At 37.7% G+C, this 25,655-nt stretch overlaps 1 protein-coding gene across 2 annotated transcripts; it reads right to left on the bottom strand.

Annotated features, from left to right (window-relative positions):
- Positions 1-15,970: 15,970 nt before the first annotated feature.
- LOC144441138 (nuclear receptor subfamily 5 group A member 2-like) lies at positions 15,971-23,088 on the bottom strand. Of its 2 annotated transcripts, none has more exons than XM_078130670.1 (5): positions 22,885-23,088; positions 19,810-20,082; positions 18,773-19,401; positions 18,046-18,301; positions 15,971-17,546 (listed from the first exon to the last, which is right to left on the bottom strand). In XM_078130670.1, the coding sequence occupies exons 1-5, from the start codon at positions 22,958-22,960 to the stop codon at positions 17,299-17,301; spliced, it is 1,482 nt and encodes a 493-aa protein (XP_077986796.1). In that variant the 5' UTR covers positions 22,961-23,088; the 3' UTR covers positions 15,971-17,298. The 2 variants fall into 2 exon arrangements, with proteins under 2 accessions (XP_077986796.1, XP_077986797.1); XM_078130671.1 differs by lacking the exon at positions 22,885-23,088 and adding an exon at positions 21,870-22,046.
- Positions 23,089-25,655: the final 2,567 nt, after the last annotated feature.

The following is a 25,655-nucleotide window of genomic DNA, read 5'->3' as shown; positions in this document are numbered from 1 at the left end:
CTCCCATTTCATTGCTGAGCAATTTAATATCGTACCGTAGCTGAAGTAACTGTAGCAGTCTTTCACTCCATTTAAATTGTTCTGTGTTGACGAAATCAGCTTACTTTTTTAATAGGCAAACGTCGATACTACGCACTTGGTTGGGTTGGTGCAATATATACACTATAGTTTGACTCTCAGCTTACATCACGTACGTGCACATCAATCACATTTATACAAAGTGTTATTAATTGCCAAATAAATGCGCATAAAGTTAAAAGCGGCCGAATTACCCACCCAGGAGCTGAATCCCAACTCTACTGAAAGTGTTGAAAAGATATTATGAACACCTGTATGTGGTCACCCATTGGCCAATAGGGTTTGAGAACGTGTTCACAAATTAGCAAGTCATTGTAAGAAAGAGGCAAAGTGATTGGCCAATCCATTTTACTACGTGACACTTGTGGAACACCTGTTTATGTAAATGTTGTCATTTCCCTCTGAGCGCATGTTGGTAGCGTACCGTCGTACGCTCACTTTCCCCTTACGGAGTTTGAAAAGACTGTAATCTATTATGGCTCCTCCACGATTTCGGTGAGTAAAATTGAAACCTCGTGACTTCTAAAATTGTGTACCTCAAACTTGTCAAATAATTGTATTTGTCCACGAGGCCAGAAATCGACTCTGCGTGGCTCTAAAACCTAGTACCTACACAATTTCACCGACCACAGTGGCCCACTGAGTCATCTGTTTCCAAGTCATTTCTTTAAGAATAAGTGCAGTTGAGTGCATTTGCATGCTACATTGTACATGTAAATTAATTTATCTTTAAATTTATTCTGTGCTTTATACAATTGTGATTAGTTTTCAATAGAAATGCGCACATTTTAGAGAACGTGTCTTGCAGAGAGTTTTCGAATAATGGAATATTTGAATATTGTACAATCAGTGCAATATTACACAATGTCGATGCAATGGTGTAAATAATCTACTTGTGAAGGGTGACAAAAATATGTAATTTATTGTAAATGATGACGTCCATATCGTCCTCCATAGTCACACAGTCGTTACTATGACAATGGGGGAACCAAATACATATATTCCACCCGATGAGGGTCGCTCTCATGAATCGGAAGGGGTGGGGGATGGGGGTAGTGCAGTGTTGATGCATAAACTACCCTCAAATACAAAGTCGTATTGCTATATTAACTTCAGTGGTTGAATGACAAGGGGGTATTGCAATATTGTCTTTAAGATCGAATTTTTGGATAGTTATTGAGTATATGGAAAACTGATCCTTCGATTAATTGACGACAGTTTCAACACTGAATCAGGAAACGCGTTTATGGTCGAGGTAGTTTTTTAATATCAGTCGGTCTAAATGTAACCTTTCATGGTTGTATGAACACAGACTCAAATGTACCCCAGTAAATCACTTGGTTGAATCACAAGATTTCATCAATCGTGAGTCATGACGTCACGACTCATGAACATAATCGATTGTGATAAAAACAGCAGACGTTAATTGAAAACGACAATAGCCTAGACGAGGAACAGCCAATTAGTTAATAGCCTAGACGAGGAACAGCCAATTAATTAACATCAGGTATTAAACTTTAAAAAGACAAAGTGGACATTAAAGAAATCGATACTCAAAGTGGCAAACACATTACTGATAGTTTACGTGAGATCACATCGACGTTTATAACCAGTGTGAATTACTCCACATTACACTTATTTACGAGGAGATACCCATTTTATTTTGTAACCCGAATAATTATGTTGACACGGTATATTTGTGATAATTAACACATTACCAGGTTCGGCATAAGAGGCATGATTTGAAACATATTTTGTCAGATTGTCAGAAAAAAAACACTTTCCATCATAGACATTGGCGTGATCTCTGTCAAATGGCTATGTTACTCTGCATATATTGGATTGAAAGGTCCAGCCATTGGTCCACTTTACGTAACCATTTGCTACCTACAGTCTATTATATTTTATAAGCGGGAAATAACGACTGCATCTTTCAGGCTATGCATGTATGTACACTTTTTAATTAAGAACAAATGCGAACCTATGTGAAAACACCATGCTCCACCCCCACCCCCACCCCCACCCCTCCTATCCAAGTGTGGTTATATCAATAGAAAAGAGTTTCTGCGATTTACACTTCTCTTTGATAAGAAAATAAACGATGCAGGAGTCGTATAGAAGAGACCCAGAAGTCGTAAATTGTTTGAAAATTAGACGGAAGCGTAGATTCTAGTGACGGCTATTCTTCCGAGTCACGCAGAGGCTCATGGGAAGTCTTAGACTCATACATCGCATTGGAGCTCCTCTAAATGACTTCCTTTGTCATTTTTTTCACTATCGTTTGTATTAATTCGATTTCAGCTTAACTACCAGACAGAGTTTGATGGAATTTTGTGTGAAGTACATCTGTTCAGAAAGATTGGGAAAAAAATCATAAGAAAAAGAAGCCCAGTATCGAAATATCAACTTGAAAGAAATGGAGGTGAGAGCAAGTTACATTATCTTTAGATCTTTAGATAGAAATGAATAATGATAGAATTTGTGACGATTGTCTTGTTTGGTCATGGAAGTACTTCAAAAGTTGGTACAGCCAATAGAATTTCCCCATAGATCGTCGTCATGAGGAGGCAAAGATATAAAGAAATACAAATATAAATACAGGGGCACTTGCACTACCCTTTTCGGTTTATTACGACATGCCTGTCACTCATCGTCATAAACCACAGCCTCTTTTACGGCACCGTCCGAGACGCACTGCCCAAATGTTTCGTTGCTTCAGCAGAGATGTGTGCTCTTGTTTGTGGGAATGCTCTCCCACTGTGCATGTCAGTAAGGGTCTCCGGGCTACGGCCCTGGGAAGCCTTCAGTAATTACAAGGGGAAATAGGATGGGGATCACCTTTTACAAATCAGTTCTCGAGAGAGGCCATTTTCAGAAAATGGATAAGGGACGGTCACATTTTACTTTGACACATTCTATTGTCTAATTTTGCATTTTTTTGGAAATTTGGCACCCCACTCCTGCTACATCAGTTAGGACTAGGGTTAGGTATTATAATATCAGACCGTGTCAATCGATTCGCTGCTGACAACCATGTTGTGAATTAATTGTCAAGTGTGATGTGGAGAGAATTAAGTCACAGTGGGTCCAACAGGAGTAAAACGGGAACAGCTGGGTAAGATGTTAGTGATATTGTTGTGGAGATGTTCACCTCGGTCCTGACAATATCGGGAGTGTGGTAGTGGGAAATAGCCAATACTTGTGAAGCTTTAAACATGGTGGCAGCGGTGGGATTAGACAAGTTCTTTAAACCATTGATACTGGGATTTAAATGTCATCTTCCGTGTCTGACAATATTTAAATCGTGTTTTTTAATAATATTTTGACAGGGGAGGGTCATCTGTCACACAACAACCTCCACCCCTTGTAATATGAAGGCTCCTTTTAATAAGTTTTGGTCTAAAACGTAAAATGAAGTATATATACTGTCACACTACATCAAATACAATGTAGTATTTAGAAGTGGTAAGCCGTGATCGTCGTCGTCGTCGTCTTCGCCGTCATCGTCGTCGTCACCGTCGTAGTTATTTTCATTATTGAGTTTAATATCAAATACACTTACGTAATATTATGTGTTAGCATTCATGTCATCACAGATTAAAAATGAAACTTGAAAATGAAGATTTCAAATGATTTATGAAATGCTCTTAATCTCCTCTCTACATAGATGTCATTGATCAGAAATATCAGAAATATCACATATGTACGATGACTAAATTGTTGGCATTCGGGGATGATGATGATGATGATGATGATGATGATGATGATGATGATGATGATGATGAGGATGAGGATGAGGATGAGGATGAGGATGAGGATGATGATGATGATGATGATGATGATGATGATGATGATGATGATGATGATGAGGATGATGATGATGATGAGGATGATACAATGCTTACCACGTGTTAATTACTTTTAACAATTTAAAGTTACATTCAAAGTACAAATACATAAACTTACAGGACACTAGGTTTCTCATCAATCTCGTGTGGTTTTTTTGTTGGTTAAAAAACTTTACATATCACATGAACAGTAGTAAGGGACTCAAAAAGTACACCATGTGACTCTTGTTATAGATAACATGACAACGCAGCACCATTATGTATCAACAGTTGATTTGTATTTTAAGATTACATAGTCACTGTGTTGGAATATTCAACAAAAGTTTAATAGTATCATGAAGGTCAAAGGTCGGCGAATATGATGGCTGATGTAATTAGTGGGGGGGGGGGGCGAGGCAGGGAACATGCCCCTTTTCGTCTTGGGTTCCTGAGTCCTGGGTCTCCTCCGAGAAGCTCTTGAGGCTTTGGGTTATTTTAAGGCTCTTTTAGGGAATCCAAAATCCAAAAACAATAATTTCACAGCTTCGTGCAGCTCAATTTATCAAAAGTTTACGTGATGTGTCTAGTTACTATTGTGCTAGGTAATACATTTATACATGGTCGTTCAGCACTAGATAAGTGTCTCACCATCACTCTAAATAACCACGACGTGGTAATTAAGGACGAAGGTAAGAAGTAGGACCACGTAAAAAAAAAACCATAGTTCCTACATGGTCATCACAATCCAAAACACAAAGACCTCATTTTGAACAATTTTAACACAGGAGGACCTCCACTACTTCCAAATATAGGGTGACATACATCCACTAACCTACCCCCCCCCCCCCGGTCAAAGAAACTTATCAGTCCCTAACTAAGTCATGCAAATATTCTTAAGATGAAAAACGACAACATTTTGCAAAGTTCTATAGTCTAATATCATCTAGATGTCAAGTACATAACTCGCTAAATTGGTAAAATTAGACTTTGACACTGTTTGTATCCAGTTTGATTTTCATCCTTGTATTTCCATTTTAGTATTTAGTCATTCAACGTGCCTGGATCTATCTCATCTCGCCTTTTCCCACACACGAAACTTCTACGTTGTCCTTTAGGGACTTACCTCTCCCCATCGTATTTCCCAGCCAATCCATGATTCCTAACATTTATTCCTTGCAAACATTCACACTGATTAGAGTGGCCTTCTTTATTTCTATGTCTCCCTATTTCACTTCAATCTGGCCATTTCAAACAAATAATGAACCGGATGGCCGGATCAGAGAAAAAGGGCTACTCACTAATGGTAAGATGGCGGCACGGAAAGCATGTATCTGGGGCAAAACTAATTTTATTGTTTATCGCTAACGTTGTGGACGGCTAGCAAATCGTATGGTTCATAGTATCCTCCTGAATTTAGGTTTAATTTAAAAGACACCCAGATATATAAAAAATACAATTATTAATTGAAAGTGTCACCAGCATGTGTACACAGTACACACACACACACACACACATACATACATACATACATACATACATACATACATACATACATACATACACACATACATACATACATACATACATACATACATACATACATACATACATACATACATACACACAGACACATACACACATACATACATACACATACATACATACATACACATACATACATACATACATACATACATACATACATACATACATACATACATACATGCATGCATGCATGCATGCATGCATGCATGCATGCATGCATACATACATACATACATACATACATACATACATACATACATACATACATACATACATACATACATACATACATACATACATACATACATACATACATACATACATACATACATACATACATACATACATACATACATACATACATATATACATACATACATGCATGTATACATACATACATACATACATACACATATACATACATACATACATACATACATACATACATACATACATACATACATACATACATACATACATACATACATACATACATACATACATACATACATACATACATACATACATACATACATATCATTTAAAGGTGTTACAGTGAAAAACATAAAATTTGAAAAGAATTACCTTTACAATAATCATTCGTCTCGCTCATTCACACCGAGTTGCGCCCCCATTGTGTTTTCACAGACAATTTCCATGTATTACGTAATGACTGACGCAGTCCATACATACCCATTGTTGTGTATCTATCCACTCGCCTTTATATCCGTCCTTTCATTAAAAACCTGGTTATTGTTATAGAACACAGTCTTTCAAACGATTACCCTAGGCGATCGATTGTGAAGCACGAAAAGACTCGGGCTTCCGTGTTATCTACTCGTATAGTGTAGTATATTTTATTTGACATGAAAGAATGTAAAAAAAAATTATCTAAAGTCAAAAACAGCACACAAAAACAACAAAACAATATATAATTATATATAAATATAACACTAAACTACAGTATTGAATACAAAGATAATAATGAATTAGAAAATTTTCCAAAGCTATTAGTGATAAAATTATCATTTGTACCAGATGTTGATTATACACAAATAGTAGCATACATGGAGTAGAACATAAGGATCCTAATAGAAAACCCATCCTATTCTAAGGCGTGTTGTATTGTATTGTATTGTATTGTATTGTGTTGTATTGTATTGTGTTGTGTTGTGTTGTGTTGTGTTGTGTTGTGTTGTGTTGTGTTGTGTTGTGTTGTGTTGTGTTGTGTTGTGTTGTATTGTATTGTATTGTATTGTATTGTATCGTATCGTATCGTATCGTATCGTATCGTATCGTATCGTATCGTATCGTATCGTATCGTATCGTATCGTATCGTATCGTATCGTATCGTATCGTATCGTATCGTATCGTATCGTATTGTATTGTATTGTATTGTAAACATACATCATTCTTAGTCTGGCCACTATGAACAGTGGAACACATCATGTTTCATCATGTTTCATCTATTTTAACGATTGCTTGTATTGATAAAATAATCTGTGTTTCTATCATGTTTTATAATTCCTAGTTTTACTTGTGGAAAAGACGGTAGTTTGAAAGTATCTATTTATGCTGGTTTCTACTGATCGGCACTAAGTTTTATTATTTATCTTTAAGTACATATATATATATTTACATCATTTACCCCAATACTTGCCTGTATCCTGTATAGCAGAGAACTTGAAATTTGTCACATGTTTTCCGATTAATATCTAACTTCACAGACATTTGCGGTGTTTTAAAGGGGAATGCCAGTCTAGGAAATAAAGGCATTTTTGTAAACTTCGGTTTGTAGAGAGTCATTTTATGATTTAACATCACTTACATAACGCGCGATTGCGCCGAGAAGTACAAAGTGAAAATTATTGGCCATCCATGTGCCGAATCAAATCACGTGTAGAAATTATGTAAATGTCCTAGGCAACAAACGCAACACAACAAAACTCATGAATATTCAATGTGCATGCGTTCCATACTCATGAATATGCAGTGTTTAACCATTCCATATTTATGAGGCTAGCCCCATGAGACAAGGCACGACCGCTTCTATGGGCTTCCTCTAAAACTGCCAATAACTTTCACTTCGTATTTCTCGGCAATCGTGCGTAATGTAGAGCGTGACCTGATAATTTTCGATATTGCAGTATAAATCCACTGGATGATGGTGAAATGTAATCTTACGATGACTCTGATGGGTATTTTTTAAATTCTTTTTAAATTTTTAATTTTGAAAGTCTGCTCAAAAACATTCTGTAAAAAATAAGATCTAACACGAACTCAAAAAGTGTATTAACAATTGAACAGCATGCGCAGTCGTTTGGTTTTGAACTTGAAATACAGGCAATGTGATTCAATTAATTTTAATTGTCACGTTCAAGTTTAATTCCGTTTGAGCCCACTGAAGCGTCAGAAGTATTCTGTCGTGTACGTGTGTACCTCAGGGACGTTGTTGTGTGGCCGTCTACGCTGTATAACTAATGAATTAGTAGGATTCCATGCATCACATGCACAATTGTTGTGGGAAGATATATAACAAATTGATACATGATCATGAAAACAGGGCGATGTCTGTTTCTAAAAATGACAATAATTGTGAATTTTCAGGGGGTAGATATATAATTTTTTATTGACAAAGCTATCATGATTCGTCCGAGACGTCGTGGGAAGCACATGTACACCCAAAGTTCTAAACAAGTCACCTGGCGTTGTGTGCTCTTCGTGTGTAATCTGCAACATCAATAAACTGCTTTAGCTATTTGCGGTCAGTTGACCTTGTGCCGGGTCACTGTATTGTCCAGTCGGCAGAATTGCATTCATTGTTACCTAATCTAACCTTGACTTGGTCCAAAACAGGTCTGGGGACCGATGGTTAATTGTGATTGGTCAACTCTCCTTATGCTATAGGCGATCTGGTTATTCATCGATGGCAAACATGCGCATGCGTTGTTGCTACCAATTAAGGCTGGGATTACAAATTGCTACAGTGGACATCCTAAATAAGGAGAGAATTAAACTTGAACGTAACTTTGGATTTCAGAAAATGTACACGAATAACCACACCACAGTAGTTTGGTTATTCAACTGACCTTTTTTTAACCCATTTGTATTTGAATTTTGAAACAATGACAATTCTTGTTATCATGTGATGTGCTATGTTAGAACCTTGAGTAACATGAACATCAGACATGGCTACCATATCGTGAAACACTTTATGTTTGCTACAAACTAAATTTCACCGAAAACAATTTTAGACCAATCTCAATTTTCATTTCATCCATCACCAATTCCATCCACACACACACTTGTTAAAATTTACTGTCTCGTTCATACGCATCACGTAAAATCCCCCCACACAACTCTAAGACTCCCCCCCCACCCACACACACAACTTTGACAAAACAACATGGTTAACGAGAATATCACGCAATACTCTTTTCTGATAATCTCATTAATCAGTGAAGTTTCAAAAGAAATACAACATCCTGTAAACTACTGTAAACGCACTAATTAAGGGCGGGTATTTAATTTAGCGGATTACGCGGACAAGAAGAAGTCGCGAAATTAAACCCCCGTTAAAAATAAAACCTAGACGTCAGAACATCCGGTCACATTGCATCACCTCTACACTCATCCCATCCACACGTAGTACACACATGCAAACGGGAAAATATACGCAACGAACACAATCAACTCAGTGGACATGACGAGTTTATCTTTGCACTGTACAACGTTTTAATCAACCATCAATAAAAAAAACTTCATTTCTTTCAGGAAAATAATCTCAATTCTTGTTAAATCAAATCAAATCTCGCCAAAACGCCACGGGAATAAATTCAAAAACAAAGTGTAGAGTTCATCAAAAGTTACATGGTAAATAAAACAACGTACTGCACTACTGATAACGTTCTGTGTGAGTTTATTATCAAATACTAGTACTAGTAACAGCCAGCTTACGTGAAACAGGACAGTATACCGGCCTCCCTAAATCCACTACACAATTTGTCATTATGACGAGACAGTTCTTGAACTGCTGACACTAACCACTTCGCATGGATTGGCTTCAGGTACGAGAGTTTCATATCAAAAGTTGGGTCGCCACTTTCCTCTGTCAAAGACGCGCACACTTTGTCGGCATACCACTTCTGAAACTCGCTCTTCAGTAGGTCCTTGAACACTTTGTTTACTGACAAATCTAGAGGCTGGAGTCTATCTGTACATGATGCAGGAACAAAAACGGGAGAAATGTTCAGATCGCGAAGTTTCTGAAGCAATGAGTCCGTACGATGAGCTTTGTATACGTCGAATATTGCCACTGCTTGTTGATCGGCGGGAAGCTCGAGGCTTGCTCGTGTCTCTTCTACGTAGGGGGCGATGACCTTTTCAACGTACCGTAGCATTGATGCTTCCGTTGACCAATGACTCTCGGTGTGGTGGATGTCCCAACTAGCGGGAAATGTGTATGACGGGTGACAACGATCTGTTTTGCCTTGATAAAGCAGTTGTGGTGGAAGGAAGTGGCCATCGGATGAACATGCGAAGACAGCGGTGATCTGGCGTTTGTCATCAAGACCCGAGATCGGAACTTGATGTGACCCCTCTAACTCCATCGTCCATTCACCAGCAGGAATTATGGAAACGCCCGTTTGATCCCAGTTGACGACGAGGGGTGGTGGAATGTTGTATTCTGTAACTGCCGTCTCAATTCTCGTAAGAAATCCTGCTTTGAGTTCATCGAAGTCATCGCCAACGATTTTCTTACATGCTTTGGTGCCTTTACGTTTGACGTACCCCATACGACGTAGCAACGATCGCGCCCACTCTGTATTCAGCGTGATATGACCACCAAATTCAGACAGCAGACTTCGGTTTTCACTGAGAATCAGGCCTTTAGCAATACCAAGGACAATCGATGTGTTGACTACACCACCCTTTAGACGTAGTTGCTTGATGTAGGACTGCACTTTAGAATCGAGTTCTCTACCAAGTAAAAGAGGGCGGCCACGGGTGGTTGGAGTGGTGTTTTCAGTGTTATTGACGATGTTTTTTGTGTACCATTTCTTCATTCCACGGATCGTACTTTCATTGATAGGTTTTTCGAGTTGCTTGTTGAAATGTCGTACTGCATTAGCGTTACCATTTAGGATAGCGTATCTGGCAATTTTCGTTTTATGTTCATCATCGTAGTGTTGGTAGGTACCACGCTTTCGTTTTCTAGTTGTAGCAGTCACTTCGTCGTTGATGATAACCATCGCCTCTGGGGAAATGCCACAGCTATCTACGTCATCTTGGTTGTTTGGATCAGGCTGAAACGGTTCTGATGGCGGCTGATAACTTTTCTGTACGAAGTAACGTCTGATACCGAAGGAAGACATGCTTACACTTCACTAGTAATCAGGAGTAATGATAGAAATGACTAAAACACAGACTGTATTTATAGAAGAATATCTTTTAATGTTCCGGCTGTGAAATAGGTATTCCTTTTCGGCATCATGTCGGTTTATGTTTGTTTACAGAAAAATATTCTTTCAACATGCGGCTGTGAAAACATTTAATTGTTACAAGGTAACACTCTCATACATACAATAATGATCAGTTACAGAGGTGTTAACGCAGTTTTTATTCAAAGGTGATCGCGGCGTGTCACACACAGCATACAACAATGAGCTTTACAATTCATACTCTTTGTACTCTCTTTTGAGAATCCGCCTATTTAAATCCCGCCTATTGTTTCAAGAGAGTGAAACCGCGAAAAAAAATACGCGCCCTAATAAGTGCGTTTACAGTATTTATAGCACTTATAATAGCCAATTAGGACAAAATGAGGATAGCTATTTTCATGTGTAAATGGCAATGGCGCAGACAAATTTGATGTCCCACGACCACCACGATGACGTTTGTTTGTTTGTTTGTTTGTTAGTTGGTTGGTAGACGTTGTCTTGTAGTTCCTGTCTATTGTATTGTATCTCCCTAGAGACATGTGAAAAACAACATGGTTCAATTATCTATCTCTATATAACGTTTATGCTATTTGTCAGGCAATTAAGAATATAATTTTAGAATAGAATTTAATAGAATAGAATAGAATAGAATAGAATATTGCATCCTTAACTACATTTTTTCTTTGAATTTTCTGCAATAAGTTTTTGGTGCTAATACAAACTAGTAAATATATAAACTAGAGTAACTTAATAGTTAAACAAAAAATAACAAAATAAGGTTTATACGAAAGTGTAAACGTTAGGTTAGATGAATGTAATCATACGGTTTAATGTCTTTCCTTTTGATATGAGCTGATTTTATGAAAGTTGTTAGTCCCATTAACATAATTCCCCTATTTATTGTGTACATGCATTATTTTCGTCTGTCCATCTGTCTGTCTCTGTCTCTGTCTCTCTGTGTCTCTGTCTGTCTGTCTGTCTGTCTGTCTGTCCCTGTCTCTCTGTAAGTCTGTCAGTTCCACTATCACTCTTTCCCCTCTCACATAAAATATACGTTTTCACATGTGAATATACTTGTAGACTATGCAAATCGGCTTTGGAACAAAGTGCGGTGACAATTATCACAGCTACATGTACATCACATGATCTATGCGGACGTGACCGAGTGCTTTGGATTCTTTGTTTGTTACGTAACATAAGCCCTGACCAGACGAACCCCAGACAGACGTCGATCTGCTTTTAAAGCATAGTAAAATATTATGCAAAGACTGCTGTCTGACTATTTTTACTAAGTATGCACTATCTACTACTCAACTATACAGTATAAAATCTGTATGTATGTATGTATGTATGTATGTATGTATGTATGTATGTATGTATGTATGTATGTATGTCTGTCTGTCTGTCTGTCTGTCTGTCTGTCTGTCTGTCTGACTGTCTGTCTGTCTGTCTGTCTGTCTGTCTATCTATCTATCTATCTATCTATCTATCTATCTATCTATCTATCTATCTATCTATCTATCTATCTATCTATCTATCTATCTATCTATCTATATATCTGTCGGTCTGTCTGTCTGTCTGTCTGTCTGTCTGTCTGTCTGTCTGTCTGTCTATCTATCTATCTAGCTATCACCCTGCAAATCATTTATCCATCCACGCATTCACCATCCATCCATCCATCCATCCATCCATCCATCCATCCATCCATCAATGTGTCCCGGCCATCCTTCCCTCCATCAATTCTCACCTCTATTCAAATGTAAACTAATCAATCAAAACAACAACCAACCAACCAACCAACCAACCAACCAACCAACCAACCAGTCCGTTAGTCAGTCAGTCAGTCAATCAACCAATCGTTACATAAATAACTCGATCAATATCAAGCATCAATCACTGAAATAATTTTAATTCATTTTTCTGTAAATCTATGCATGTCAATTATTTGTATTGGTTCTAGAAAAGACGGCAAATGTTCACATCTATAGGGTATTTTATCACAAAAAACATATTTTTGATTCTGCGTAATGTACGAGCATAATTATACTTCACCTAACAATAATTAAAGTATAAAATATGTATATATGTATTGACATAACTTGGTAGTCGTATTATTGGCGTTGCATGTGACATTTTCTTGATACTGCAAATAGAATGTGGATGTTCTTTCGTCAGCTGTGAGACGAGGTCCGTCGGTGAGTAGTACTCGGCGAACGTGATTGTGTAGTCGTAGTGCTCATGCGCGGTGCCGATCATCAACATTACGATACGGTAAGAAGGAAGATCGAATGTGAAGATCCGATCCAACAACAAAACACAGGCCGTGTTTATGCACTCACAAAACCAATCTAATTAAAACTAAAAATGACATCAACAGATATCGGCTTTAGGTATTAAACTTCAACATTTGTACTCCTGTTATTTTCTGTCCCTAAAAACAGAATCATTGTTCTTTTCGATTTGGATGTAAGCTTGCATTTGAAAACTGAAAGTAACACTATCCACGTGCAAAGCTGCAGTTCACGCACAAGTTTTCAAATTTGACTCGACAACATTGTCCACCTTTTCACTTGGTTCACTGTGAAAACGTCAGATTTTCAGTTATGAAAATGAATTTCGTCGTCGACCTACCAAGAGTGTAGCGTAACACTTGACTGAAAACGAGAAATTTCTCTAGTAGGATTTTACATGATCTGATGAGTCGGACAAACAAATTTCCTTTCTATTTTGAGCGGGACATTAAGCCCTGATGTAAGTATAAAGGCAGGACGATACACCAGACAGATACACTCGTACTTACGAACAACTCCATGGCTGTATTAACGATACTATACTCGCTTGGCTCCATCGTTTCCTGTTGTTATATCGTAAAACGTTCTCAACTACGAGTAATATAAATTGTATTTTGTACCTCACGACCAATGAAATATAATGACTATTTTCTCTCAACATATCAAATAGTAGTACTCTAGGTTAGAATTTTCCAGCGGCATTTTACTCTTAGTTGAATATCTGTATATCTTACACTAACGTAAACGATTACCTTGTAAGGTGTAAATTGGTCAGCTTGTTCTTCTAACTTCAACACCGATAGTCACTGTAACGATAGCAACGATACTGCTCGCAGTAAATAATGCATAATGTGTCCATTTATATATCAAAAATACAACTTTTCGCCAAATGAACGAAAATTTCTTTGATCGCAGATTTTAACTTCCATCTAGACCCGACTTCTACCGAAGGGCACCATCAGATGTGTGCTGTTCCTGTTGTACATCTCGAGACAATGTCTATCTTCGTTTGTGGTTTCCGTCGTTGTACTCTCTGTAGAATGCAAACTACGTGTATGATTCATAAATTTCGTTCGTGTTCAATTTATTTGACAAGTAATAACCGACATGTTCGTTAAAGAGAGCGAGTGGTCGTTTCGTTCACTTTGTCAAACGATCGTGCAATGACGAATCACTTGAACAACTTCCGGGGAACCGCGATCGGCCATGTTTTAACTAAATGCTGCCTTACCACATAGTTTTAGAAAAATCGAAATTACCCCATTTCCAACTTATTTCAGCTGTTATTTTTGTCCCATTCTAAAGATACCTTCTAATACAACTTTGTTTGCTACATTCCATGTAGACGAAAGCTCGTCATTATCATATTTAAGATAATAACACAAAATCTTTCACCCGGTAGATTAAATAAAACGAAAATCTCAAAATTGTAAATGGGTATTCAGATTTGGAGTGATTTGAATGAAGTCATATACTGATACCAGATATACATAGACAACTTGGCCTTCGAACTTTCTTGTTTTGACTGGACTGTCTCTGACTTGTCACTCTTCTTGTGTACATGAAAACTTAATACTGCAAATTATCGAACTGTTGTCGTTTTGCAAGAATGAATGTTTCAAACGAATCATTGGCCAAATTTCACACAAAGACTGTCCCGAAATTTGAATATGTATAATCATTCATTAATATAATAGTTTTGAAATCAAATAGAGTATGTAGGGTGGTTACGTAATATGTGTCTAGACAGACTATCCATCACCTCAAATGTGATTCCACAATCAATAGAAACACTTGGACTTTGAAAAGATGACTTGCGTAAGCTCCATTATAATTTTAGTCGGACGTTGTCCTCTGCATTTACTGACCAGAAAACGATCGAGATTATGACTTGCCATAGTCTGAAGAATTTCCACACCCAAATCAGGGTGACCACAAATATGCAAAATGTCCCTTTATTTGTTCCTCGAGCTTAAGTTACCACAGTGATTCATGAAAACGTTCTTTGTCCTGGTGACTGTATAAAAAGGTGGAGGGGCTGAAGTAGTCAGTTCATATATTCTCTGTAATTTATCAGAAATAACTCATGGAGAGGCAGGCGTCACTTTTCATACAAAGAGTCTGGCTTTTTCCAGTTTTCCAGCAAAGCCAGCAGTTTGGAATATTGCATCGTCTATCATTTTCGTCGGGGACTGTCTCTTGTTATTGTTGGGGAGTACATGATGTAAAAACACTTCTATATATATAGTTGTGTCATGAAAACATCCATACAGTGAATTCAGTCAACAATTAAGTTTATATTTTATGTGTTTTATTGATTTGGTGAAAACCGATTTCGAAAAAAAATTGTACAAGAGTATTTCACCCGAAATTGACAAGATACAAGTGTTACAACGTCCAATGAGGTATGTTTGTATAGTAATGGAGTCACCCATTGTGATATAGTATTACATTTTTTTTCAAATTGGTATAAAAATGCCAACACAGTAAAGTGTTCAGCATAATACATAGTACCACCAAAGACTGCCCTGGAGTCGATATCAGCGAGGAGCGGCATATATATACATGCGTCTTGGTTAGCAAAGCACAGCAAAGTTCAACTTTGCACCTTTCTGTAGCTTAATATACAGCATAGCAAAGCAATGCCATTTTTTTGGGTGAATCGTTTAAATCATCCGAATTCTTGTTTATTTCCTAATTTTGAATTGAATTTTTATATATATATATATATATATATATATATATATATATATATATATATATATATATATATATATATATATATATATATATATATATATATATATATATTGTTTGTTTTTTTTGGCAGACTTTAACTCTAGGACAGTCATCGATGGGTTTCTACAAAAATGTAAAGCCTTTTTACACTGAGGAATTTCTGTTAATAATATGTTCACAAGTCTGTTTAGTACTAATATGCCTAAATTCTGTACTGTACTCTGTCCACTATATCTTTTTCTTTTACAAGTTTTACACTTTCATCCATTTCTCAGCCTTTGGCTGATTTACCAAGAACTACAATATCTGACTATTGTCAAGGAAAATAATTACATTTTTTTATCATTTCGAAAACATAGTCATGAAATAGGCAGTAAAAAAATGTTGTCAAACATTACTGAAATAGAGATTTTTGATGTTGCAAGGTATCTTAGCTGTGATTGGCTAAACGAAACAAGCATCATATGCTAAAAACAAAGAAACATTGACGGTGCGTTATCGTGTATTGCACGAATATGAATATGTGCAGTAATATCAATTATCTTTATATCACCCTTGCCCAAATTAACAAACCGGAAATGACTGGCAAACTTAAATGCTGCTAACTGAGTGCAAATAGCACTATTCCAGAAACGAAATTCTCTTGGAATGCAAATACGACTGTATCTCATCGTCATGCTATTACTTCCCAACTTTGTGTTAGAGGCAAGACATGTACTTTTTTGTATTTTTTTAAACAAATAAATGATGTGAAGCAGGCAAAAAGTGTGCTAGGAGGATGATATTTCAATCAAATGAAGCCTGATGCTACCGTTCTAGTCAGTTTCATTAGCCTATGAAATCAACATAGGAATCGCACTACTTTATTATCTATCCTTACTCTCAAAAAGAACACAAAAGTTTTTTTTCTTCTCTTAAGAAATCCAATTTTTGGGTTTGAACGTCACAATACTACAATGTCAAATGTCCAATTACTTAATGACTTAGAGTCATACATTCTGGTTGAACCATTAATTGTTTAGAACTTTTTTCATGAGACATTTCCACAAACAGACTTCGTTTGCAGTGAAATGTAGTGACATGAGCTTCTGAGAACGACCAGCCTTTTCAGTTGAATAATCACTGATGCGGTCACCCTTCATATGCAAGTTCTAGACTTGACTAAAAGAAGAGGGACTGTACTGGCCACAATTTTGTTTACTATTTAAGACATCACCTGCTTTTTTGTCTCATGTCACCAACAAGGTACTGAAGTAGTCACAACGACTCACAGTCGTAGAGACACTTTTACATTTCTCCCCTACAAATCAAGGGGTGCCAAAGCACGACTTTGGAAGTCCTTCAGTGTCATTAGTTCATTAAAAGTTCAGCATGTTCTTATTTTCTCTTGCTGTGCAACATTTCCATAAGGAGACTATTGTATGGTACTTCGCCATTCAGGTGTTTGTAATACAGGTACTCTTCCCCTTGCAAACTAACTTGTCGAATCTCTGGTATCCTAAGCAAAAGTTGACCGAACTTTTCTGTCACTTCAGGATAGTTAGACATCGTGTAGTCCAGAAGTGCTGCATGAATTTGCTCCTGGTATCCACGAACCATGTGATCGTCCTGGAGACCTGGGATATCTGTAATGTTTAATAACAAAGATATTCAGTCAAGGAACTGGTCGAATGGGCACACAGGCACACCTAAATATACAACTTGCCATAACATCTCTCTCCCCCTCCCCTCTCTCTCTCTCTCTCCCCCCTCTCGCTCTCTCTCATAAATATCCAAACCCTTATTTCTGTATACTGTTACAAATAATCAGCTGTTCAGTTATTGAAAACATTCCTTGAAACCAAAATTTGCACTTTATTTTGACACATTGTTTATAACTTTGCCTAATATTTTAGCGGGAATAATAAAGCAATGAAGCAGAATGATCAACCAAACACATGTCACTTTAACATGAATATCTTTTTATATGAATTGAGTATTCAATCAGTTTCAAGGTCCCCCCTTTGTGACTTTGCTCTAACGAATAAACATTGATCTCAAGCCGTTTGTTCAATTCATGGTCATGTTTAGTACATACAGATCACACTTTTCCTAACCTCTTTTTTATAAGACAGGGAGACTCACCTGGATTAAGAAGAAGAAGATACTTTAGGCACATGTATTCTTTCCTATCAATCTTCAACTCTCTCATTCGCTTGACGATGTCTGTGATTCTTTCAATGACGTCGCCCAGACCGTACATTCTGAGTTTGGCAAGGTCTACTGTTTCCCCTGTAACCAGTACCATACTGTCCGTATTAGTCTCAACCTGACGATAACACTGGTCAATGACAAGAAGTTCACTCCATGCATTCTGTAAGAGTTTCATTTGGTCTTCGACCTAGATTTAATAGAAACATACATACCAGGAATAAGTCAAAGAATTCGGCGAACTTACAAGTAATAATACAGAGTTCTCAGAAAATCTTGCGTCACATTTTTTTTTCTGTACATGGTCGTTTCCTCCCCTCCCTAAAATCTACCCTTCATACTATATCTCTCCAAACTCCCCTGTACTAATTGCAAATAAAACATGTTTTTATAAAAACGAATATTCAATGTACTACATGTTCAACTTGCTCATTAGACAATGGTGGTAAATATAGTGTGAATTTCTGATTTCTGAGGGTTATTTTAAAAATAGTTCCTGTTTTACTAATCTACTAGAGATAGCAAGGCAATTCATTTATTCAGTGGAGTAGTTTTTTCAATTGTAATGTTACAGGACAACATGGAGGTCAAACAGGATTTTTTTTTCAATTTCTCCGTTTTAATATGTTTTTAATAAATTGTTCAAGGGGGAGCTATTTACCTTTAAGTCTTTGAAGAAAATGCTGTTTCTAGCCCAGTCCACAAAGGCAAATAAGGTTTGGTCGGCCAATTTACATGCCATGCTGAAATAATCTGTTGGTCCATTCATACCCATTTGGGTTTGCAGACACGACTGGATTTTTGCTTCAAGTTGTTTTTGGTCTGGTTCCGACCTAAACATTTCTGCTATTAGTCTTGGTGTGGCATCGGGTTCTGTTTTGATCGGTGGTACTCCTGGGCTTGAGTATGTAACGGTCGGCTTGTGGTCAACGCCAAGTGCATTGGCCGCCATGGTGCTGGTAGTATGCGTTACTCCATTCAGAGAGTTGTAACTGTACGGTGGGATTGAAGTGACCGGCCTGGGAATATCCGAAAGGGTAGGCTTGGGCACATTCACGGGTTCTCTGATAATCATGGCTGGTTGAGGAACTAGCGGTGACGGCGATGAATTTTTGGCGGCCGCCGCTGCCTGAATATTACGAATGGCATTGGAGATGTCGGGATTTCCTGGCAATCCAGGACGGGAGGTTGCTAAAATCCTGTTCCTTTGCTGTTGTTTGATCGCCCTATCTCGCTTGTACATCGGACCAAATTTGTTTCTTCCTCCCCGCATTCTGTCTGGCCTAACAGCTGTAGAATGAAAACATACCATTTTAGTTACAGGATGGTAATGGAATAGCACAAATTATATATATGGTATAAAAAATCAAGGTTGTTTTGTGGTTTTCCTTTATTGTGTCTCAAACTACACTCATTTAATCCCATCACAATGACGTTCTATTCACATTTACCAATCGCTTTGCTGCTAGTGTACCAACCTACAGTAATTCTGAGGCTACTTTTACATTGATTTATCGAAAACGTACTCCCCCCCCCTCTCTCTCTCTCTCTCTCTCTCTCTCTCTCTCTCTCTCTCTCTCTCTCTCTCTCTCTCTCTCTCTCTCTCTCTCTCTCTCTCTCTCTCTCTCTCTCTCTCTCTCTCTCTCTCTCTCTCTCTCTCTCTCTCTCTCTCTCTGATATCTTAAAAAAGCAACCCACCTTCCAGTTTCATTCCAACTTTTAAGCACTTCTGGAAGCGGCAATAGGGGCATCTTTTCCTTTGAGTTTTGTCTATCAAACAGTTACGGTTCTCGATGCAAGTGTATACTTTCTTATTTTGAACAGTCCTCTTAAAAAATCCCTTACAACTCTCACACGTGAGAAGGCCATAGTGATACCCAGACACTTTATCACCACATACGGGACACATCTCATCAAAGGCTGCTTTCAGCTCTTCGTTCTCAAACGAGAAATCCATTTTTAAGGTTGGTGCTGCAACAGAGGGTAAAAAAAAATAAAATTAGCTTAATGAAAAACACTGGTAGGACTCTATCTGGTGTTGTTTTTGTGTTTTCAAAAGGGTCGGTAGGGTTGAGTATACTGGCCATTGTTACGTGCGAACTTCCTGTTTAGCTTTTTGGAAAGCGGCCCACAAGATGAACTGTGTAAAGAATTGTTCGACGTTAACTCTAACCGGATCGACATGTTGATTGCAAACTGTTGGCTGATTATGAGTCATACCCGCAACTGTCGACTCCTGAAAAGATCAGATAATGTTCATATCCTGTAACGATGTCGGATCGCGGACACTTACTGTTACATTAACAGCTTCGGGAGGGTACGGGTACGACAGAAAAGGCGAAATAGCCCGACCGTCTTGGATAGTTGATAAGCTTACGTCTGTCTTTAAAAAAACCCAGCCAGACTGCGTTTCATACGTGGCTGATCTATAACACGATAGTAGCTCGCTCAGCTATTGTAAATTAGAGCGTCTGACTAGGTTGTTACGTAACGTCATGTCTGGTAAATAACGCCACCCGGGGACTGCAGTGTATTCTCTGTCTCGTTCCGTCGATCAATGGCTAGCTGGTAATTTCAACTCGACAGTACACGTTGTAACTTGCAACATATCCTACAATTAGCATATTTACAGAATTAATTGTCCTATTGACAAAATATATGAGCATTTTTTAAAAGTAAGATCTTCAAATCGATTTGAAAAATGTATTTGTCGAGTACGGGGAACACTGTGAATAGCTAAGCATTTTTTTTGTATCGTCGTGTACTCATAACGTAATCGGGTGGTTATTTTGATTGTCGGATAGAGTTGAACGTTTCATCCCTCACAGTGTGTTTAATACCCGGTCTGTCAACTGAAATAATTCTCGTTATCAAGTCCAAGTTTAAATATGTAGTGACTTTTGTGTATAAATGGTGTTATAACGACTTTACTGACTAGGCAGATAATGTTAACGGTTCTTGGTTTATATTTTCAAAGGGGTGGCAGGTTGATTTGAATGCAAATACGCCGAGATATAATGAGCACAGTGCCGTGAACACCATGGACCGCCATCATTATGATGATGTCAAGTTCAAAGACATGATCGAGGTGGCTGTCAATATTTCATGAAACTATACACATTCATCTAGAAAGACTGTCTTTTTGACTTTTGAGACTAAAGTTTCGATCTCATACATATGCACATCGTGGCCGAGACCCACGCCATGCATTGTACGAAAGGAGTGCAACGCCCTATATAGTTGGCATAATATGATATAGACAATCTGTAAAGCCACGCCATTGGTCTTCGAACTGCGACGGAGTGTGTTTCATATTGACGCAGCTTCGCCCGTTTCACAACCTTTAAGTTTAGCTCTAAAGGCCTGCAAACGACTGACACACATACAGGCATTTCAATTGAGAATCATATTGTAAAGTCATTAGCATTTGCACTGATTAACTTTGTGCAATACTTAAAGTCTTCAGCTCAGGTATTTTGGCGATTGCCTTTGATCACATCATGTGTGCCACCATATGTATACAGCGCGGCGTCGATCATTTTGAATGTTTAGAGACGACGTAACACCGAAAGAATCTTGCATTTTATTTTCGAACTCGGTCAGAAAAAAATGCCTGAAAATCGAAGTTCTAAGCGTAAAACATCACCGGTAAGTAATAATAAGTTGTCCCGAAGTCGTTGTACAAATTTGTTGCAATGTAAGAACGGTGATACGAAGTTTAGTATATGCGATACAAGTTAAAACACCAGGCTTATTACCTTGACCTGAGCGGGTTTCTTCCGCAGAAGCGGGCTTCTCAACTTCGGCTGACATCACCGTTTGAATAGCGATCCAAGAACGAAACTAAAATTATTCCGTATTGGACGAAAGGCAGTATATCTGCCTTGGAAATATACTGTGCAATCCAACGCTAAAATCCTGGCTTCGTATGACCTGGTTTACTTAAAGCAGCATACGATCATATTAAACTGTAGCCCGAATGAGAGTGTACGTGAGGGAAACGGAGCTTCTGCGCAGCCGCGACAATCATATTAAAAATTAAGTAGATGCAAATCTTATCTAAATGATCTTAACGGGTCACCGCTATTGGTAAACAGCAGGTAACGTACCCGTGATTGGCTGGCTAACCTATAAAGGCGATTTGTTGTCGTCTTTTACACCAATCGGCTTTCGTTTAAGAAAACTCGAAAACAACGCTGATTAAAATACGCAATAGGGTTAAATGCTTGTGTTTGCACATGCGTCAACAAGAACAGCTGATACAGCGAGTGAGTTGTAAACACGACAATAACTTGGCTTACGTACAACATGTGTACTGTACTAGGTAAACTAACACACGTGACGATAACAAACATCGACGATGTCCATTTCCGAAACCATGTTCACCACATGAAAGGCACCGAATATCGGTTTGACGCCGATGCCACAAAAGCTGGTGAAATATAGATTTCGTTTTTCCGGTATCGCACAAGTTGAAATGTACACACTCCTATTGTGCGTCACACTACATACATGGAATAGACGTTAGTGGCGCTAAGCCCGCATCACCGGTAATATCAGCATAATTGTTATGTGGTGTTGAACTGCCTATGCAATGAAATAATTCGCGGCGGGTATTAAACATGATAAAAATAAATTGTTAAAAATTCGCGAAGTCGAACTAGAGTTTCCATTGGTATACACACACGATCACTGTCTTTATCATACGAACAGTTTCTTTCACAATTGTCATCAATCGTGGTCATTTAAGAAAAATAACAATGTTAAACTTACTTTGGATACTTTCCAGTGAAAACTCGTTCCACTGTTCGTCACCACAAAATAACAGATCGACGGCGTCAGGTCGCATTGGCTATTTTCAAAGTTGACGGACCCGAGGGGTCGCTCAACAGACGTGTATAGTTAGAAATGTTCACGCGAACGTACTCGAATAAACTTCGAAGTGGGTGTGTAAGCTTTCAGATTGAATGAATGAAATTAGCGATGTAGCTTATATAGTACTAGAGCGACGTGCTTAATAGTTTGTACTACGCATGCGCCCGAGATTGTTTTGGTACAGATGTGACGTCACTAGAGCTGATTAGCGTAGAGTTGTTTTCTTCAGCACGAGGTACGTGTTAAGCGTAAACTGACGGAATGCGTTTACACAATTTGCATTACAATTGAAAACAAAATCAAATGTTTATTTCCATTTAATACAGCCAAGTCGTATAAAGAATTTACAAACAAAAACTTGGCACAGCACACCTTTTCACAAAAGAATTTAACCTTAAAATGTTTACAAAGTAATTAGAAAAACCGGAAGAGTACATCAATTAAAATCTACAAAATGTCAAAATACAGGAATAAGATATTTTTTTCTAATTTTGTTTTGAAGCATGTCGTCTTTTTTTTTTTACACTTTTCCTGTGGCCTTATACTATGTTATTTAATATTTTCCCCTATTTTCCCCTTCCGTCGGAAGATGACGTAACGTTTCAAAATTGTCAGAATACAGTAAGAGGAGCATTTTACTTCAAGTTCGTTAAGGTGTTTTGTGAGTGCGTAAACGTATCACTTTCCATTCATTAATTATTTATGACTGACTATTGTAGTAGTGAATACTATCTGTATACCTGACTCAGTGTTCACGCTACACACACACGTACACAGTACAGGCTTACTACTTAGTGATTGTGGCGTCTTACACACGTGGGCCTCACGTCTTTGAACTAAACAAGATACCGGAAAAGCGACCTGGTAGGGACACGTTTACTTGATACGGAGCATAGAGACTGTGATAAAAACAAATTTTTTTAGGTCGCTGTCAGGTCGTCATGACCCAACAAACGACGCGAAATGTCATCTGGGCGGGATCGATTTTTTACGATGTCTCATCGTTCACAGGAAATGATCAAAAACGTATTCCTTAGTTAGATGGTATTAGTATATACATTTATTTACTAGGTGACCCGCCTACAAGCAATAATCTCACTTAAAAACCAACGTCATTCATAGGATGGTTGTTCACAAACAAAAAAATCACAAAATACCTCAAATAAATTGAAATGTAATATTGATGATTAAACTAGTGACAAAACGCATAAAAATGTTGCGAGATATATAATGTTTATCTGATGCCAATACAGGTGAGTAGAATCACCCGGTCGTTCAACCTCGACCTTTGTACGCGTCTATAAATATCGCAAAACAGGCCTTCTGTATCACATATATGTTACATAATTGGGAATCAAGGGGAGGAGGGGGGAGGGGGTGATACTTAAATGGTATTGATGAAATGTGGTTGAGACGTTTGATTGTGATATCGAAAGTGAAAAGCGTAGACCTGCTTTGATGTTAACGTCTTATTGATAGTGGTATAATGAGAATCAGAAAACAGGATACAATTATAATATCGAGACGAAGAGAGCGATCTAGAGCGGTATGATGCAAGTTTATATTGTTTTGCCTGCTCAACCCAATAGTATTTCTGTAGTAGTATCTAGTGTTGTCATAAAAGTATTTTGACGAGTCATAATTTGTGTGCCGTTTTTTGTGCCCTCATAATTTTTAATGTACATTTGTATTACAACTCGCGGCGTAGGATTGTACGGGTTATTCACGGCGAGACGATGGACGCGAGTCACAGCCCTGAGGTTGTTCACACCGCTTTTATCACGTGACACATGTCATCGACGACTCGTTAGTAATCCACGAGTAATTATACCAGAGTATATCATTTAGCAGTGAACCGAGTACTAGTAACTAATTGTGGTAATTACACTGATTAACAAATTTAATGACTCATTAAAACACAACTAATTAAGCTGTCTAGTCAGACGCTATCAACACGTACTTTTAAGTTATGATTCTCAAATAATATCAAATAGGACAGTAACGTAACAAGGCTCGCTAAATAAGAATATGATATTATGATATGATGTAACAATACAATACAATACAATACGTTTCGATACGATACGATACGATACGATACGATACGATACGATACGATACAATACGATACGATACGATACGATACAATACGATACGATACGATACGATACGATACAATACGATACAATACGATACGATACGATACGATACGATACAATACGATACGATACGATACGATACGATACGATACGATACGATACGATACGATACGATACGATACGATACGATACGATACGATACAATACGATACGATACGATACGATACGATACGATACGATACAATACGATACGATACGATACGATACAATACAATACAAAGTAGGCCGGTATTAACAAAAATATTTGAATAGTAATAAAATATAGTTTTGTAAAATAAAGTAGTTGACTGATCAGTTTATATCGCTATCTCAGACTATTAAATATCGATAAACAAATGTTTCCTTTTGAAAATGTAAATTGTAGATGTCTTGGGACCCGATTCCGATTCCTATTTTATTGTCCAAACTATTTTATTGCAATTAATATTATTTTTTGAGGTTATAGTCTGGAGATTATGTTGATTTTTGCCCAAAGTAATGAAGAATTATGACGATTTTTGTACGTTATTT

The sequence above is a fragment of the Glandiceps talaboti genome, chromosome 10, assembly GCF_964340395.1.
Source record: "Glandiceps talaboti chromosome 10, keGlaTala1.1, whole genome shotgun sequence".
Taxonomy (NCBI): domain Eukaryota; kingdom Metazoa; phylum Hemichordata; class Enteropneusta; family Spengelidae; genus Glandiceps; species Glandiceps talaboti.
The sequence above is the reverse complement of the archived record's forward strand: the minus strand, read 5'-3'. Positions and strand labels throughout refer to the sequence as shown.